This window comes from Gymnogyps californianus, chromosome 7 (assembly GCF_018139145.2).
Source record: "Gymnogyps californianus isolate 813 chromosome 7, ASM1813914v2, whole genome shotgun sequence".
Lineage (NCBI taxonomy): Eukaryota > Metazoa > Chordata > Aves > Accipitriformes > Cathartidae > Gymnogyps > Gymnogyps californianus.
Genome location: NC_059477.1, coordinates 4,078,099 through 4,096,408, shown reverse-complemented (window position 1 = coordinate 4,096,408; position 18,310 = coordinate 4,078,099). Strand labels below are relative to the sequence as shown.

General features: G+C 44.1%; 1 protein-coding gene across 1 annotated transcript in view; it reads right to left on the bottom strand.

The window, feature by feature from the left end:
* ABCA12 (ATP binding cassette subfamily A member 12) overlaps positions 1-8,648 on the bottom strand; it is an 87,738-nt gene extending 79,090 nt beyond the window's left edge. The window contains 2 exon segments of the mRNA XM_050899927.1: positions 4,188-4,281; positions 8,580-8,648. Coding sequence (XP_050755884.1) covers positions 4,188-4,281; positions 8,580-8,648 — 163 coding nt within the window.
* Between the last annotated feature and the right edge of the window lie 9,662 nt (positions 8,649-18,310).

Below are 18,310 nucleotides of genomic sequence, written 5' to 3'. Positions count from 1 at the left end.
GCAGCCTTGCTGAGCACTCCACTACTGAGTCTATCACAAATCTCTGAGTGAATGCAATACGCTCTGCAGGCATCTCCACGATGGTGATGAAATCTGGGTGGAAATTCTGAGCAGAGGTGAAGGGCAAGATGGGCTTTACTGAGAAGAGTTCAGGCAATGAATTCTGCGGCAGAAAGAATTTGGTGGATTTTAAGACCAGACCCAAATCACAGCTTCTTACAATGAAGAAGGAAAAATATCTGTGAATGAGGCATGGCTTTCACAGCCCACTGGCTGTCCCTTGGAAAGCCAGGGGGAGCAGAGCCCTGGGTCTAACAGGAGAGCAAGGTTTCTACCACATCTTCTCCATAACACTAAAGAGCAGGGTTTCTGGATGAGTGGACAACTAACCACACCCAAGAGAGCCTCTCTGGAGAATAATGATGAGGTCAAGCTGACAGGAGGGAAGAGAAGGAGAACAGAAAAGGAAGAAAGCAGGCGGGGAGGGTGTGACAGGGTGTGACAGTGCTAGTTAAAGCTAGGAGTGTAATTGGGCTTCTCTGTAGACTGAGTGGGTTGAGCCCTGAGGGACAGATTGTATCTCACACACAATTCCCATACCTTGCAAAAACCTGTCGTGATGGAAAGGGACTTTTGTCCCTACTCACTTGAGAAAACAGGTGATACAGGCACAAAAGACTGGAAGATATCATCAAACCCAGTTCACTGGCTTTCGCACTGCAGGCTTCCAATCCAGAGCTTCCTATTCCACATGTATGCCACAAAACACGTCCCAAAATCTCCTAGCAAATACAAAGGCCATAATAAAAAGGTCAAAAGCTACAACTGTGATGTGCATAGTACGTTGGATGGGGATTTTGTTTGGTTAGACTCTCAGATCATCACCGGAACTGGTTATGCAGAGAGAGAGAAATCTCTTTTTCATTCCTCATGACAACAATCTCTGCTGACCTGGAAATACATCATCAAACAGATGCCTGGGAGAAAGAAGAGAGGTGGTTTTTTTCCTCTTAGATACTAGATGCTTTAGTTGTGAAGAAAATTAGGTATCAGATGGATTTCAGCTCCTTGTTTTCCTCAATTCTTAGTTTTCCTATGAGCATCCTCTTGACTGGTGGCATTTATTTGGCATGTCATTTCCCTTCGGAGTTCAGTCTGGCACAAGCTGCCATTGCACTAGGTGCTACACAACATAATTCAAAGTGACCAACTTGCTCTTGCAGGAAGCTCTTGCCACTTGTTCATTCTTGACTGATATTTGCTATGTAATTTCTCTACATAATCCTCAATCTATTGAATGTGTATTAGACATCCTTCAGAAGAACTTACTGTCTGGAATCTGAGCTGTTTTAATTGAGCAAATAATAGATTTCATGACACTTCTGTGGCCTTGAATACATGAGATAAGCTTACAGAGTGAGATTTTCTGTGGGGTTATCTCTAAGGCTTCAAAACTCAGCATCTGAGTAGCTTATTCTATCTCTGTGCCATTGATTCTGTGCTTCCTGACTTTTGTCTACCTGCAATAAGCTCTTGACAGCAGAACTGGAAACAGCTTCTTGTCACTACCTACTGATTGCATCTTTTAAGGCGGGCACTGGAACTCAGCATAAAGTGGATTTTACTCCTGTTCAAAACAAACAAAAAACCCCCTCCTGTAATAGTTTTCCTACATGTGTCCACCCCCCCTTTTCTTTTTCTATCAGAAAAGAAAGTTCCCAAATGATTTCTCTTTTGCTTTTCAAGCAAAAAGTTGTTATATTTTTCCAGTTGTCAAAAACAGAGCATAATTGTCAAGTGGCTATTCTTATTTAACTAGCAAAGCAGCAGAAACTGGCTTTTTGATGCTCTGGTTAACGTTCTTCTCCCTCCCCTTGGGATTCTTAGATGGTCTCTGAACATCTGGATCACAAGAATACACCATAACTATTATTTTCCAGCATAAAACCTCTCTTGCAATAGAGAGTTCCTATCATCCACTTCTAAGAGACAGCCACCTACTCACATACTTACTGACACTTGTCCCAAAATAGACTTCATCTATGGAAGAAAAGGGATCTAGTCCAAAGATACTGCCCAATCTTCCCCTTTCCTGCAAAGCACAACTGATGGAGCTACTTGCTGTTCCTAAGAACATTCCTTCCAATCCATTAATTCAGAGATGCAACCATCCAGAGCAAACATGCTCCAGATAAATACACATTCAAACTAACAGCCATGTAGAATAAAAGAATAAATATTTTACCATCCAGCTGGCTCTCTTGACATTCATCTTATCTGATTTATCGGGGACAGGAAGCACAACCAATGGAGCAGTGTGGGAGGACTGCCATTTCCACACTTGGCAACATCTGGGGCTTTCAAAAAGTACAACGTGTCCTGTCTTGCCTGCTCCAACTGGTTCAAGGGAATTTGGGAGAACTTAAAATACGTAACATGCCTAAAGAGGCCTTTTGCTGACAGCTGACGGGCTTGGGGTTAAAAGACCACCCTAACACACCAAGAATGTCCTTCTCCATTAAAGACTTCCTGTGATACTTTCAGAAAGTCACTTACTCTGGCTTTCCATCCCTGTCTACAAAATCAGGTACACAAACCTTTACTCAGATTAGGCTGCAAGCTCTCTGGGACAAGGGCTATCCTAATTGTATATCCAGTATTTATCACAATGTGGCCCTTTCTCACACATCATACAGAAACAAAGACTTTTTAATCAAAGAATCACACACGTCACTGGCTCAAACATTTCCAGTGCACACACATGTCATCAAGTACAGATCCCTCACAATCACATTTTACACATCTGATAGCTACAAATTCTGGAAGCCAACTGCTTGTCCTCGCTGCTGCCAGAGTCTGTCTCCTCGCCCCCTGCATCAGTCTCCTCGCCCCAAATATAAAAATCCAGCATTGCCCCTGCCAGGGCTATTCTTGTCAAGTCAATGACACCCTGACGCAGGTCATCCATGGTGGTGTCTCTCCTATGAATCAGATGTTGCAAATCTTTTAGCAAGGGTAATTTTTGAGGGCTTATTCCTACCCTGTGCTGGGAAACTATGGCTCTCGCTAATAGCTCTCTGCACAGCTTTGTGCTGCAGCACATGGATGTGATTCAGCAGACTAGATGTGCAACATGAAGCAAGAATCTTGCGTACACTTTCAGGGTCTCTGCAATGATAAGGGCAAGGAACCCCTCTAATAGGCAGATAACAAAGAGTGCAGCTCCATGATTGATTTCTCCCAACACAAAGGTTGGGAAAGAGGGGCCCAGCCCTTTCACTCACTCCTCTCCCCTCTCCTTGGGACTGCACTTGTGAGGCCACAGAGAGCAGAATCAGAGATTTATTCCAACTCAAAATTAACACTTTGGAAGGGAAAAAGGATTCCAACTGGATAAACTCCTTGCTCTGTTTTACCATATAACTTCATGAACAAATGTGGCCAGGATTGGGGGCATGCTTCTTCTGATGGTGATAAGGACTCACTAAATCAATGTAAGTTTTTTAGAGCAGATTCAAGCACACCCATGCTCTGAGATGCGGACACATTCTCCTGACCCAGGAAGCAAGGCTTGCAAGCAAAAACAACCTTGTGTAAACTCTTCATCCATTTAACCACCACCAAATATTCATCGACCCAAATTGCTGCTCTCTGACTTGCTAGAAATGGCTCACATAGACCATCAAGTTATGGGAGCCAAACAAGTTACCACTCTTCAGCTGAGCCTTAGTAGCAAGCTGCCTAAATAGGTGCTTTTTGCCTGTAGCACACACGGCAAAATCTTTCATGTTGACCAACCTCATGTTTGTTACCTCACCTTCATAATCCCACTTGAAGCCTATGCCCTTACTCATTTTACTAAGGTCTCCCCCAGCTGCCCTCTTGTCCCTCAATTTATCACGTAAATTTATACTGCTGTCTACAACAGCAGGATCTGAGTGCATCTTGATGAGACAGTTCTTTAAAGTTGTTTTCTAATTATAAAACTAATTTGAAAAAAAACATAAACAGAAACAACCTCAGACGAACACAGACATTTTATTTACAGCATGCTGCATCCCAGGAAATCTCCACTGGAAACTACAAAGAACCAAATTTGTAAAAGTAACAAAACACATCAAATTAACACATCAGTCACTGAAATGAGAACTAAATCCCAAAGACATAAAAACAAACCAGTTACTTACAGTTTGGCTGTGGTTCTGGAGGGAATTTGAGACGGATAATGGCCAAGATTATGAAAACAACCACAGGCCAGGAAATTAAAATGAACGACCATACCTATAAAACAGCAATGAAAATATATCGGTTACGTTTGTTGTATTGATGTGTCTCAGAGCTTGTCTGGAATGTACAAGTACTACCCTAAATGAGTTATAGGATGCCATTGTAAATCACGCCTGTCTTGGTATGCATACTATTAAAACCCAAGTATTATCTATGCAGGAAGAAAAACTACGTAAGATTTCAAGAGCAAATAACAAGCCTGAAAATAACACAAGCCTTCCTGTGTTTCAGTTTGGCTGATAATTACGGGGGACAGTGTTTACACAGCTTTGAGGCACTGCTATGTAATAGTAAAAGCACGCTGAGAAGTACAAGACTTTTGGATGCACTGATCGCAAGATAAAAGAGCTGAACTGTGAAAGGTTGGTTTCACTTTCAGTGAATGGCACTGCTCAAACGATGGGTCAAGATGACTTTGATTTGATTATACCTCAAAATTAAAGTGTTTGACAAGTGAACTGGCAAGTCTACAGCATTTTTTTTTCCCCAAAAAGTTTCACTGTTCTTCACAAACAGTAGTCGAGCCTCACAGTAGAGCTGAAAGAAAGGGTTTTCATAGTAGTCATTTACAAAATGTGGAGCTCAAGCACGGTGAAGAAAGGGGTTTATGGAGTTGTGTAACCAGTCAACTGGAGAAGTCACATTTGAACACCAATCACCAGGATCCCTCATATGAGCTTCTGACCCCAGCAACGTAACTCCCTGGCACCTTTCCATTTCCAGACTATAGCAGTCCATATAGATGAGCTGAGATGGAAGAGAGATGATGTAAAATTGGCCTTGTATGTTGGAAGAAACATGAACATTTATAGAGCTCTTGTCTCTGACATAAGGATTGACCATTTCAATGGACGAGAATGAAGAAAATAGAGTCTGCTAATCATCTAGTGTAGTAAATCAACCTAGGTAGGAGGCCCAAAGTCAGTCTTAAAACTACAAGCCTTGGAGTTTTGTAAGCTAGGAAAATGCAATTATTCAAATAATCAACTGCTTTTGCACTAGCTGGCTAGCTTACTAGATTACTCGCACTTACTAGATTAGAGTTTTCCATCCATCAGTAGTTAAGCTCAGACTACTCTGTGCTGCAAAATTGCTGTGCTATCTTCATGCCAATTTTTGAAACTGTAAAGATGTCTTTCTTCAAAATCATCCCATTTTTCATCATTGTGTTGCTATTTTTTTCAGATCAGCACATATTACCTAAAACTGTTTTTCCAAAGTAATTCCAAGCCCATAACAGTGTTTTCATTTCCTGTAACACTTACTGGAACATAAAAACAAACAAACAGACAAACAAATCCTGGAGAGCAATGCAGCTTAAAGATGGTTGTTTTACAGCAACTCCATCCCTATCATCCCTGATGAGATGACACAGCCATGAAAGCAGGAGCAAGATTCATGCCCCAAAACAGGCAACTGACAGACATCAAACCACAAGGCACCTCCCCACACATCCCTTCAGAGAGGGTACTCCTAGAATTTCAGCATTCAGCAACATTTTAGCTTTCACAGACAGTACTCTTCCTACCTTTTATATATACACTGCCATCTCATAACAAGATTCATCACTGAAACTAACATCTTTTTATAATTTTTTATATCACATGCTTTCTCTATAATCAGTCCCCAAACACACTGTTTAACTCTGATTAATTCACATGCAAACGGTATTATTAAGGTATCCTCCTTGTTTAATACCATGTAGGCTAAAGTAAAATTATGGGGTAACAGCAGAGAAACTGATATTAGTCAGAAGCCGCCTAAAGGAAGGGCAAGAGATCTGTCATATTCTTGGGGCAAGAAATGAATACTGATTGTTTCTACTCAGGGAAATCTTTGTACCTCCCCATTTTGAGCTAAAATGGTGCTTATACTCCCCGCTTTCTTGACAGCTCTTCCCTTATTATCTCTGTCCTTTGACTTAATTGGATTTAACAGTAACCAGGCACATCAGTTGCAACATAACAATATTCCCACTGTCCCAGGCATTTCTAGTTAACAAAAACAAGACAACCACCCTGGCCAAACTGCTTGCAGGTAGAACATGTTGACTTGAATGGAGCCATAACCAACCTCAATTTGGCTCTTGGGACATGAAGCACTGTGATGTAGGTTGCATAATCCTTCGGTTGCTGGATTATTTCACTGCTAAAAGTAGATTTAATTGCTCAGACCTTACTTAGTATCTCTGGATGCAGCCACATTTTCTCTCCCTCCTGCCTCTGTTTAAATAACCAAGCTGCCTACAAGTGACAGATGGAAAACAACAGAAGTGCAAGAGGCACTGATTTCTCCAGTTCCCCTTGGTACGCAGGGCAAACCTTGCTCCCAAGAAGGCTGCCACCTAAACTCATGACCATTCCCTTCTCAGCAGGAGTAACCTGTATTGAGGCATTCCCTGGCCATGGATGCAGAGCTTCAGCTGATTTCAACAAACTGACAGTCAAGCAAGCTGTAGCTCTCCCCATGCTGCACAGGTAGAGGCAGTCTCTCCAGGGGCTCTGCAGAGAGCTTGCAGAGGAAATAAAGTGTAAAGCAAAAGGCAGAAGTAAATGTGTTTGCCAGCCCTGGAGAGGCTGATAAAGAGAGCAGGAAAGCGTTCGAGTCTGCAGGGGGGAGGATGGGGGCTGCCTGGTGTCAGACCATTCCACGACATACCAATCAGCCCTGGCGAGGGCAGCCAACACCAATGCAGCGGCAGGAACCACCTTCGCTTGTCATCAGAAACTGAGAAGCACAACAGAACGCTTCCCTCACAAAACAAGCATGCTAAAAAAAAAGCAGCTTTCTAAAAGCCTGGTCTGTAAGCGAAGTCAGATTACACAGGTAAATAAACGTAAGCAGGAGAGCAGAGAAATCAGGATGTGTTTGGGAGCAGAGATTTGGGTTTACCTCCTCACACCCCCTCCAGTCTGACAAAGCTCCCTAATTTGGAGCAAGAGAGGGAAATGAAGGAGGGTTGCAGGGAATGCCTGCCATAAAATAATCAGTAGTGGGCAGATTTTTTATTTTAATTGACATTTCAATTCTACAGAATTGATATTTCAACTCCACAGGAAACCAGAATTAAAGCAAGTAAGACTGTACCGTCAGAAGTACAGGTAGGGCTTAGGTTCGCATTTACTCTGGATACATAAGAGCTGAAAGAGACCCAAGCCTTCTGCTTTTAACAAGGCTGTTCTAATTTCTCATGAGAAATTAGAGGTAATTTATTGGGATTCCTCTGCATCTCAGAAAAAAGTCTCCTGTATCCTTTGCAGCAGTGAAGGATACTCTAAGGTACGCAGCATGTCCACAGCTCCTATGGAGGATCACAAGGAGTCAGATGAACTCAGCACCTCTCCAAATCAGGCACCAAAACCAAGAGGCAGGACAGGGCAGGCAAGAATGGACCTTGCAGAAGCATGCAGTGATATGAGGCCTTTCACTCCATCCTCATATCACACCCTCCACGGCCATTTCTCTTCTATCAGCATTTTCTGCACCTGCCAAGGCTTCCATTCAACCAAAAGAAATTTAAAAACCATCACATCTTGATTACTAGCAAGAGGACAGGTCACAGTACAAGTCCATGAACTGCAGTATGCTTCTGCTGAAATTACAGCGCAGCTGTATTGAAACCGGACTGGGACAAAACTACTGGGCATGCTTTGCCTGGACACGCAATAGCATCCACAGGAACATTCGCCTCCCTGATGCTGCTGCAGTTCAGATTGCTCTCTGGACATTGCTGGCAATGGTTTATCTTTTGGAAAGAAAGACCATTTGGGATGTTTGATTTGCAACACACTGGACTGCACTGGAAATCTGTCCTACCTGCATCTCTCAGAGCTACTTTTTTCTTTGTCCATCCTTTACAAATGGCTCTATATAAGGGCACCCTCCATCACCCCCAAATCCCAGGGACTCCTTGGAGGCTGTATGCCAACTGCGGGGTCTGCCTACATGGGAGCAGATACAGAACTGCAGCCTTAATTCAAGTCTGCCCATGAGTTTGTGCATGGTTCTGTGTGCACAGACCACTGCCCCGAGGGAACAACAGTGGCATCCGTGGTACTCAATCTGGACTCCTGAGCCCTCATGCGTGAGCTCCAACGCAAGACCAAATCACTTTGGCTTAAAAAGACCCACCTTCACTTCCATGCCATTCCCTTTCCTCTGCCTCTATCACCAGCCTTCAAAATATTTCTGCTTTAATACTGTGACCTTCCTCTCCTGCAGTGCCCCCCTTGCTCCTCAGCTCCTGTGATTTCCAGGTTCCCCCTCCTCTACTACTTTGTTTTCACACTCACCGGCTGCCTCTTGACACTCAGCCAGTTCTTCCACAGCAGGATCCTCAAGTGCTGAGAGAGCGCAGCCATCCTTGGCTGACCCAACCAAAAGCGAACGGGCTGCAGATTCTTCCTCCCCAGACTTAGGAGGCAAAAGCGGAGGCTCTAACCCAAATGGGCATCCAGTGTCCAACATCCAAGCCTCTGCCTCTTCCCCACAGCATAGCTCTGGAGCAGCTACTTCATCCACTTGTGGCTGCTGTACTCCCAGTAACTGTGGCTCTTGTCCTCACAGCAATAGCTCTTAGCAAATTCAACAGGTTATTCTTCTCCAGGCAGGCAGGCAGACGCAGCAGCCTGCCTCCACTTGTGTTAATTACAATATCCAGCCTCTCCTGGCTGCTTGTTGTTCCAAGCCCTAACCGATAAAATGGATAGCATTCCAAAAAGATGCTTCTGCTTAAACAAAAGGTGATGCATGCCTTCTCCTCCTCCTCCCCATGATGAAACTACCTGTCTGCCCACACACTGCTTCTGCTGGAGAGGTGTCATCAACAGCAGAGAGCTAGGCCGCTTGCCAGGTCAGTCCGACTTCCCCGAGTTCACAGGGAACGGTTGGGAAGAAGAAAGTATCCACAGCATGAGTCTTCCTGGCATTGCTGATTTGGAATTAGGTTTTTTTAATACTTTTGAATGTCTCAATTAAACCTACCCATCCAGGGAAATTAAATGAAAGAGTTAAAAACATATATAGATGAAAACCTCGGGGTCTGATCTAATTGCTCAGCTTCCTGCATCTTCCCTTTCCTCCGGGAGATCAGTGCTGGGGTTCTCACTGACTGAATTCAATATAACACAGCAAATCCACTGGGAATGGGATTGCAGGATCAGACCCCACAAAGATTTCAGAGAGCTAGTGTAGCTTGAACACTGTTATTATTCAACTGATCATTGAATTTTTCAAGCTAGTGGTAAGATACCTAAAAAACCAGCTAGAGATGAGAGAGTAAATGCAGGTACAGAGGGAACTGCTCATTGCACCAAGGACTATAACAAATCTGAGTTTTGAAACCAGATACGGACTTGTTTGATGAGCTCTGGTCATCCAGCAGAGCTCTGGTCCCCCTCGGGAGAGTAGCATGTACACTCAAGTACCTCATCTGCTAACACTGAGATCATCCTCAAAGTATCTAGGCAAGCCACAGAAGACTTCACTGCTCTCGGCATATTTCATAAAAGAGATCAAAAAAAGATTCTCCTACATGGCATTTCTTCCAGCCACAAACTCACTCTGTGCCTCAAAAATGGCAAACATCTTGAATGAGTCTGTGCCAAACCTCACCCAGGGACAAAAGTGGAGGTGGCAGCCCTGCCATCCAGAATGATCTTGGAGCAGAGGAGCTTTGATCTAAGGGTTGTGAAAAGCACTGAGTGAGAGTAAGAGAGAGGAGAAAAAGAGAGATGTGGTACTCAGTGAAGAGAAACAGCTTCTCTGGATTGGTTAAGAAATACTTCAAAGGTGGGAACAGCAACAGAGATGGAGCAGTCCTTGCCCCACATACCTTCAGTCTAAATAGATTGGACATTCCAATGGTGGGAGTGGAGCTGGAGCTAAAATAAGCCTAAAAGGCTTCCCTGGTATAGTTTTGATAGCGATGCGAAGAAACCGAAACATCTAACCTCCCAGCTCTACATTCACCACACATTCATTTTTCTACCAAATGTCCTTAGGGGAGAGAGGGCAAGGGATCTTGTTTGGGTCTGAGTCAAGAACAAGCACTGCTCCTCAGGACTCTGTTCTAGTTCAGCTACATGTAAGAGGCATAGCCGGATTAATTGCATTTGGTCCAAACACCATTTGCAAACTTCATTCACTTCCTTTCTGGGGCTATAAAAAGAAATCCAAATATAGATAATTCTGCTCTGAGGGGGTAAGAGAGAAGAAATTTATAATTTCACCATTCACTGCTTTGCCAAGGTCTTTTAAGGCAAGCGTCTGATTGCTTCTTTTTGGTATTCAGTCAAACAACTGTTTCAAAAGAACACTGTGATTTGGATAATAATTTTCCCAAGCAAATGCACATCCTTACTTCCTTTGCGAACTGAGTCAACAAACATTCCCCTTGGGAAGTACCCAAAGGGTAATTTGTTCGAGTTCAACACTGTAAAACCAGAACAACTCAATGTCAGTTGGCTCCCAGAGCACCTGCACTCAACTCCCCAAATACCATACTGTTCCAGTTCAAGAACACAAGATGGGAACTTTATTAAGCCATTATACCTTTTTGCTTTTTTAATTCCTTTACTTAACAATTCCTGCAGATGGCACAGGAGGCTGTGCAACTACACGGCCACTCCTGGACAAGGTGACCAGAGCAGACAGATGTCCCAGTGACAATGCAAACGTGCACATAGGCAGAGAGGGAGAGAGGGAGAGAGGAGGGAAAGGCCAAATTCTTCCTTCTCCCAATAAATCCTCAGTTGGTTTATTCCTCTGGTTGAAGAACTAGGGCTCTTCTGGGCTGAAGGGCAAATTGTTGGCTCAGATCACAGAGAAGAAAAGCAGAATCTGTTTCTGTGACCGTGAAGCTGAGGAAACCCTCAGGGGAGCTCTGAACTGTGATTTCAATCAACGCAAGTCTTTAGAGACATGACTCATGTCTCACATGTACTACAGCAGTGGTTGTAGCTCACGAAAATGCCAAGCAGGGGCTATAGCCTCCAGGGCAAAACAACTCTTCCCGTGCACCAAGAACTCACAAACTGAGACCTTTCCTTGGGACGTTCTTTCAAGTAGAGGAGTTTTTACTTCAGTAAAAATGAATGCACTCATCCTTGCAGGTGTGCCGAGTTACCTCCGAGAAGTGAAAGCTTAGGGAAGTGATGCAAGACAGAATTGGTAAGAGAAGAGGATAAAGTCCATGAGTGAACCATCTGCAAGAGTGCAGGAAACATGCTTCCAGGAGGACATGCCCTTATGGGTCCTGCTGTATCAGGGCCAGCAGCTGCGTGTGCCACAGGCAGCAGCACTGTGCAATGCAAGGGAGGGATCCATGAACAGAGAAAACTGTCCTATGGAAGAGCTGCTGCACAGGGCCACACCAGGGGTGCGGGGGGCTCTCTCCAGATCTAACGCACTGGGAGGATGAGACAAAATGGCCAGCCTTATAGTTAATGTTTCACTAGTTGCTTGGTCCAAACAAGTCCACACACCAGAAAGCTAACAGCACCAGAAAATGCAAACAGCTGTCTGCTCATTAACACTCTTGGCTTGGCTTTTAAACACAGGGGTAGCTGGAGCAAATCTGACAGGGCATAAAATTTACACCCTTGAAGTCAGTGCCAGACAAGAAAGAAAAAACCTATTCTGCTGGCTACCAGGAAAAAACCCAAACCAAAACACTAATCTTGCAGTGACTGTGCATGCTACAACTAACCCGCAGCAGAGACTTCCAGAGGCACACAGGTGAACAGTGGTTAGGGGCCCTCAGGGGCCCGGAGGAGGAGAGATCGCACCAGCAGTGAGTGCAGAAGCATAACCAGATTAACTACCACGCCAGAGAAATACACACAAAGCAGAATGAGCCGGAGGAGATCTGCAAGGGGAGCAATGGGGTAATGCTGTGACTCATGAAGAGGCAGGACTCTGAATTTGGTACTTTCCTCTTACAGAGTTTGCAATGTCTTTAGTTACTGAACTTAGCTCAGGAGCAAGTCCAGACTATGCAACAGATGGGCTTTCCTCATGGCTTGTGTAAGCTAATATTGACCAAATGTTTGACAGACTCTCCTTAGAGATCTCAGAGATGCTATGCATAGACTTTATCTGTGATCTCTTATCCACAAACCCAACCAGGCCAAGGACTGCTGAGTGAGCAGCCTTCAGCCCCACACTCCTATCTGCAAGCTGTAGGGCACTTGCAGACCAGTGCTGAGCAGACCTATCTGCTTAAAGGTAAGTGCATGCTTACATGTCCTGCTAGACGGCACTTTGCTAAGGTCGCATGCACTAACAAGGTGCTACAAAATACAAGCGTCACCATTTCTACCAGAACAGAGAGACAGATGCAGAACAGAGCAAGAAAAGCCTTCATGCAATGGGTACAATTAATTTTCAGCTCAAAGCCCTTGGCTGCTCATTTTCAGAGTAGCCCTCTATCAAAGGGCAGGCCTTCAAACCAAGTCCAAATTTTAGGATGCTCTGAAACCAGAATGAGTAGGAATCAAAGAACATCACATGCCCTTGCAGCACCGAGGAAGGTAAAAGTTAAAAGTCTACGGCCAACTTAAAACAATGCCTTCCTCACAGGTAGAGAAGCAGTTGCCTGAGGACTTAACAGCATTAGGCAACACGGTGCACAGTGCTGGATGATGCTGAAATGGCCTAAGACACTTGTGCGAACTGGAACATCATTTGCTAAATGATAAAAAAGGCTTTTGTTGAGCAGCCCACAGCATTCCTCAGTGAGAGACTGCACATGCTCTCTGGGTCGCTCCAAATTCCTTCCAAACGCGTGGCAGGAGCCTAGAAATGTAAATTCCTCCACTTTTCCTGGGTGCCTAATTTCAGGCACCTGAACAAGGCATGGTTTTTAGAGAGATGCTCACTCAGCATTTTTGAAAAAAATCAGAGCCCTCAGAAAAACCAAAATGGGCAGCAATATTTTTAGCCACTGTGGAAACTGCAGGTGATGTGGCATCACTACAGTACCACTGTGCCACCAGCAAAGACATTTCCACCATTTACTGGTGATTTTTTCCCCTCATTAAAATGCATTTGCAAAACAGCCCCTCCTGGAAGCAGTTTTCCCTCCAGTGGTCCACAATCATGAATTAGCTTGGAAATACAAGGATGTTGTCACACAGGACCTGCTCCAAAGAGTTCAAGGAGAACTGCGCTGCTGATTTTTGGCTCAAAGCCCTTGGATATTAACTGCTTATTTCTACAGAGCAGCCTTGTTTCCAGGAACAAGCCATCAAGCCAAGTCCGAGTTTTGGGATACTCTGATATCAGAGCAGTTAAGCACCAAAATCAAGATGTCTGAGCTTCCTGCAAGTGAATTAGAGGCACCACAGGCTGAAAACGTTTGGGACAGGATTTTCAGAAGAGCTCATAATTGTTTTTTTTCCTCTTATGTCAACAACATTCTGCAGGAGCAGATTTAGGGAAGGGTAGGGAAATGCAACTTCTGGCTTTAAAGCCATGGTGCCTCTGTTCAGAAGTGCAGTGTTACCAGCCAGCCCTTTACTCTACTCATTTGCTCCTAAGGTCACCTTCATCTACACCTGGTCCTAGGAAACCTACAGGTCCATGAATCATTTCCCACCACACCCAGCAGCTGAGGGCTTTATTGGTGAGGCTCCCACATGCACACCTACCTTGCTACAGACTGCTCGCAGGCTTCACGCTGCCCCTCTTCCATCAGTTACGTACTCCTGTGATACCATTCACACGCAACGCTGAATCAGGATTAAAAGTTAGTCAGAAAAGAGTTGTGGGCGCAAGTAATGGACAGTGAAAGGCAGCTGCTCCTGATAGATCCTGGCAGGCACAAATAACCCCAGTTTAGTCTCTCCCTGGTACAGTAAAAGTTCACCAGCAGAGCCACGCGCCCCTTCTATTCCACCCTCTTGCTCATCAAATAAGCCCAGCAACGTACAGCTCTTCAGAGTATGCATTCAAGCTCACTAACTTGGTGTCCACTGTGCTCAGTTATGTGTGGTGCCTCCTTAATTAAATCCCTTTCTCCCCTTTCTTATTCTCGGGGCCAGGGTCTAACTTTCAATCTACACAAACCCACTGAATCCCAAGGCTTGCAAGTGGGCATTACCTGATGCAACAACTGGCATGCCTGTTTCAATGCAAACTTTGCTCAAGAGCCTTGCTTTGTAAAAGCAAGCGGATGATATCATTGCAAGTTTCATTAGCGTGTCCTTTAACCCTTCCTCCAGATTATTAACAACGTTAAGACGAGATCTAATGCCAAGGCTTGCAACAAGACATTAGACAGCTACTAGCATCCAAATCCTCCGACATTTCTCATGTATCGTTCTTTGTGCATTCAGCTGGTTTCCAATCTGCGTGGCAACGCTCATGCCCTGTCATGTGAACCTGGACAGCTGACAGATGGACTAAATAGAGATCACACTATTTATGGTAAGACTGATAACAAGGTCAAAGCAAGGTCACTGTGAAAAACGGATTTGACTGCAAAGAACAATGGGTATTTCCAAGGCTGGGGAGAACCGTGCTTTCCAAATGAAAGCGTCAGCAAAGCTGCCAAAAAACTCCAACAAACCAGCTTCCAAATTAAAAGGCCTGAAGACAGACTGCAAGGATAAGGTAACAGCAGGGGCAAGATGTGCTTGTGACAGCAGCTGTATAGTGTGCTGTTCTGTATACAATGGAAACATACATTTCCTGAAACATTAAAATTGTATTAAGTTAAAAATTAACTATAGTCTTCTGCACACGATGGGAAGATAACTCTGTCATGTGGATTTAGAAAAGAAGTTTTTTTCTTTGTTCCATAATAAATGCAAGATTGGCTTCACAGCTGGTTGACTTGAAGAAGTAGAAAGAAGTAACACCAAGAGCGTATATCCTGATAGATACTGCAACACTGCACATGAAGCCAGTATCAACAGAGCAGTGATCACCAGTACTGAAAAAGAATGCTCATCTTGCTTCTCCCACACAAAATTGGGACCAGCTAACAAGTATGCTTATGCAGGGACAGACACCCTTCCACTGAGCCTGAAATAGTGGGCTGAAAGACCCAAATACATATCCGGGTTGAGTACAGGTGCGTGCAGATGACCAAACAGCTGTCTAACTTGCAGAACATGGGGCAAGACATTCTTAGGAAGGTATTTAACGGTTTTGACTGCATAAGATTAAAAAAGAGCTTGTTATTTCAGATCTAAGGTCACCACTGAAAAATAAGGCCGATGAAACTCCACCAAAACAGAGGTAAAGCAAAAGCTCAACTTGTACAGAGGGTACCACTTGATTTTATTGAGCTATTCAAAAGGCAACCAACTAGACCAAAAACCTGCTCAGTGTTATAAAGACAACCAAAGCAAAGCTTTGTTTAGCTCCAAACAATATAGAGTCTTTGGATATACAAGTCTGACTGTATCTGATATCAAATACTAAAAAGTCCTTGGCCAAGCACATACCTTGATGGCAGACCATTTCAAAGCCCCAAGCAGCTTCATGCTGAAGACCACAGAAGCCTAGCAAAATGGAAGACATCACTAAGCTGCTGAGATAAGAGAACTTAAAAGTAGCAACAGGAAAAAACATAAATTAAGGTTATTATATGATAATAAAACACCTACTTATAGTCCAGTTTGCTCAGATTTGGTAACTGAGTTGCAAGCAATGTTTTTTCCCCCCATAGCTGGGACATTCATACATGCTCCTTCCCACATGGATTTTCTGTTACCTAAACAAGCACAGGATTCTCAGTCCAGGCACTTAATGTATTCTTTCTCTTCTAGCTGGTTGCACATTTCCATGAATATCTACAGGTCTGATCATTTCTGTGGGATTTATCCACCAGCATAACCTGGTGGAATTCAACCAACAGGTTTGGAAGCTATGGGGAAGGATGAACAAACAACCCCACAGACTCAATTTCTAGAAGCAAACAACAATCTGAGAGAGTACTCTAAGGACACAGAGTCACTACACTCCTATTTAATAGGTTTCTAGGGTGTCTATCCATCACCAAGTCACCTGGGTGTTATTACAAAATCAGCTAATTAAAACCACACCCTGAGATCTAAACGAGTATAGGGAGTGCTGATGAGTAATGACAAGTTACACAAGGCCTGTCAGCCTCCTATAGCTGGGAACGGGCTTGCTGTAGAAGAAAAATATGTGGTGTAATAATGTCATACAAGCACTACGGTGATGGAGGAGCACAGGCAGAAGCAGAGAAGGGCCTGTTCACCTACCAACTGTTTTTGAAAGCTCCTTAATTTATAGCAAAGGAAAGGTTAAAGAACCCTTCTCCCTCTTCAGGTCACTGATAAAAGACAGATGTCCCAAAAGAGGGTTTGATTCTCTGACTCATACAATGGAGATGGGCAATCTTCATTGTATGGGCAAGGGAGGCTGGCTCAACCGGAGCCTCAGTAATCAGCCTGGAGAAGAGTGCTCACCCCTCCTTTCCCTAATGACTGGCACTCCGGCCCCCTTCCTGAGAGAAAACAGTCTGGTCCTTCATGAAGGCTTCTGATCTGATTCACTGAGCTGAAGGCAGAGCCGTGCACATGAGAAGGGCTTATTATAAGGCATGCTCTGAGTTTATGGCCTGTATTTCAAAATCTGTATGTGCCTGAGCACAAGACACACAGCAGGTACCTTGGAGAGCTGGGGAGCAGATGTGGTACACGTGCTGGGGAAGACAGCGGCTCCCTGGGAGTTGCTGTAAGATGTGCTGGCATGTACCTGGGCCTCAACTGCAGATCTAGAGTTAGCAATTACTCAGCTGCCTGCCACCAGTACGCCCTCACTAGCAGTTGCATGATGTGCCCTTATCTTGGGAGTTGCCCTTGATACACACAGAGCTCTTTAGCTATGATATGCCCATCCCTGGATGACCAAACGGGCAAGACCCCACTCTAGATTTATACCTCAGAGAGTTGTCACTGCTGGACTTATCTAACAGCATGCTGCAGTTTTATTTTTAAAACAGAAATGACAGCAAGACAAAGTCTAGAGTTGATACTGTGACTTTGCTATCACATGGAAGCTTTCTTGGGTATGGAACAGAGAAAAAGGAGACGTTAAACTCAAGTACTGTTGGACGGACTTGCACTAACGGCACAGCAAATCCAGCACCTTCTGGATAGCCACAGATAGTCAATCACACCCAAAACAATACATGCTTGGTGGGCATATAGCGATCCCCCGTGCAGGACCTCCTCAGCAGGTCAGACAGGTCCTGGTTGTACTGGTCCTACTAGATGTGCACTGCAAAGATGAAAAACAAGTTGTCTAGAGCCATTAGTCCAGGACCTCTGGATATCTGGCAAGCCTGGCAGATCCCCTTGTCTGTTAGCAAGGTTGTTTGGTGACTATGTTCTGGGCTCCCTGGTCCAAAGTCCAAGACATCCCAAATGACTTGCCGGGTTTTGCAGCTACCAAGTTGCAGAACTGGCCAGAATTCTAGTCACCTCCAGTCTGGATGTCTGGAAATCTCAAATAAATGACCTTGTTTGTTGCTTCTTGTTTTTTTTCTTGCCCAAACAAAATTTCTGTCTGGAAAAACTTTTAAATTATCAAAAAAAACCCCCAACCAACCCCTAGATGTGTGTCCTTTCAGATGCCATTACAACTACCACAATAAGAAATATGTTCTGTAAGAAATTTACAGCCACAAAATGCAGCTGGACCAGCGGTAAGAGAGGAACACAGGACAGACACTGTGCCTGTGCATGAAGATGAATACCTTTCGGCAGGAAGTTACAGTCTGTCTACAAAGGGCCCTGAAGAGCTTTATTATTTACAGATAGTATCATTATTTAGAGTCCAAAGGTCTGCCCTTTTTCTTCAGCTTGTTTCAACAGACATCAAAGGAGGATTCACCAGTGTCTTCCTCTCCATTGCCAGAAGGTAGTAGTAATAATAGTAATTGGGGCTCTTCACAGTCAAAATGCTTATAAAAACCATTCTCTAATTACTTAATAACGAGACATTTGATGATGCACTAGAAGCAACATTCATTGCCTGCACAAAA